This window comes from Penaeus monodon, chromosome 27, assembly GCF_015228065.2.
Source record: "Penaeus monodon isolate SGIC_2016 chromosome 27, NSTDA_Pmon_1, whole genome shotgun sequence".
NCBI classification, from domain to species: domain Eukaryota; kingdom Metazoa; phylum Arthropoda; class Malacostraca; order Decapoda; family Penaeidae; genus Penaeus; species Penaeus monodon.
The window spans coordinates 21,103,349-21,103,759 of record NC_051412.1 but is presented as its reverse complement, the minus strand read 5'-3'; the positions used below and the strand labels follow the sequence as shown (position 1 = coordinate 21,103,759).

At 33.8% G+C, this 411-nt stretch overlaps 1 protein-coding gene across 1 annotated transcript in view; it reads left to right on the top strand.

Annotated features, from left to right (window-relative positions):
- The window catches only part of LOC119590683 (DNA-directed RNA polymerase II subunit RPB7), a 5,451-nt gene that overhangs the window by 4,212 nt on the left and 828 nt on the right, over positions 1 to 411 (top strand). Inside the window, exons 4-5 of the mRNA XM_037939371.1 lie at positions 16 to 135; positions 331 to 396. Coding sequence (XP_037795299.1) covers positions 16 to 135; positions 331 to 396 — 186 coding nt within the window. The remainder of the gene's footprint in view (positions 1 to 15; positions 136 to 330; positions 397 to 411) is intronic.

The following is a 411-nucleotide window of genomic DNA, read 5'->3' as shown; positions in this document are numbered from 1 at the left end:
TTTTTTCTGTTTCAGTACAAGGCTATTGTTTTCCGTCCATTCAAAGGGGAAGTTCTTGATGCAGTTGTGACACAGATCAACAAGATTGGTCTTTTCTGTGAAATTGGACCCATGCAGTGCTTCATATCCAGACATGTAAGTGGAATTTTTAATCAGTTATTATTTTCTATCGTCATTTTGGTAATGTGATAATGCTCTTCATTAAATAATAAATGATTAAGGTCCCTTAACAAGAAGAGTAAATCATTGTGTTTGGTCATGACATAGCATAGTACAAATCTGTATATGAAGATGAATGCAATGCTATTTTTATATGCTCTCCTTTTTCAGTCAATTCCACAAGATTTAGAGTTTGATCCAAACTCTAATCCCCCATGTTATAAAAGCAGAGATGAGGTATGTCATTTGAGA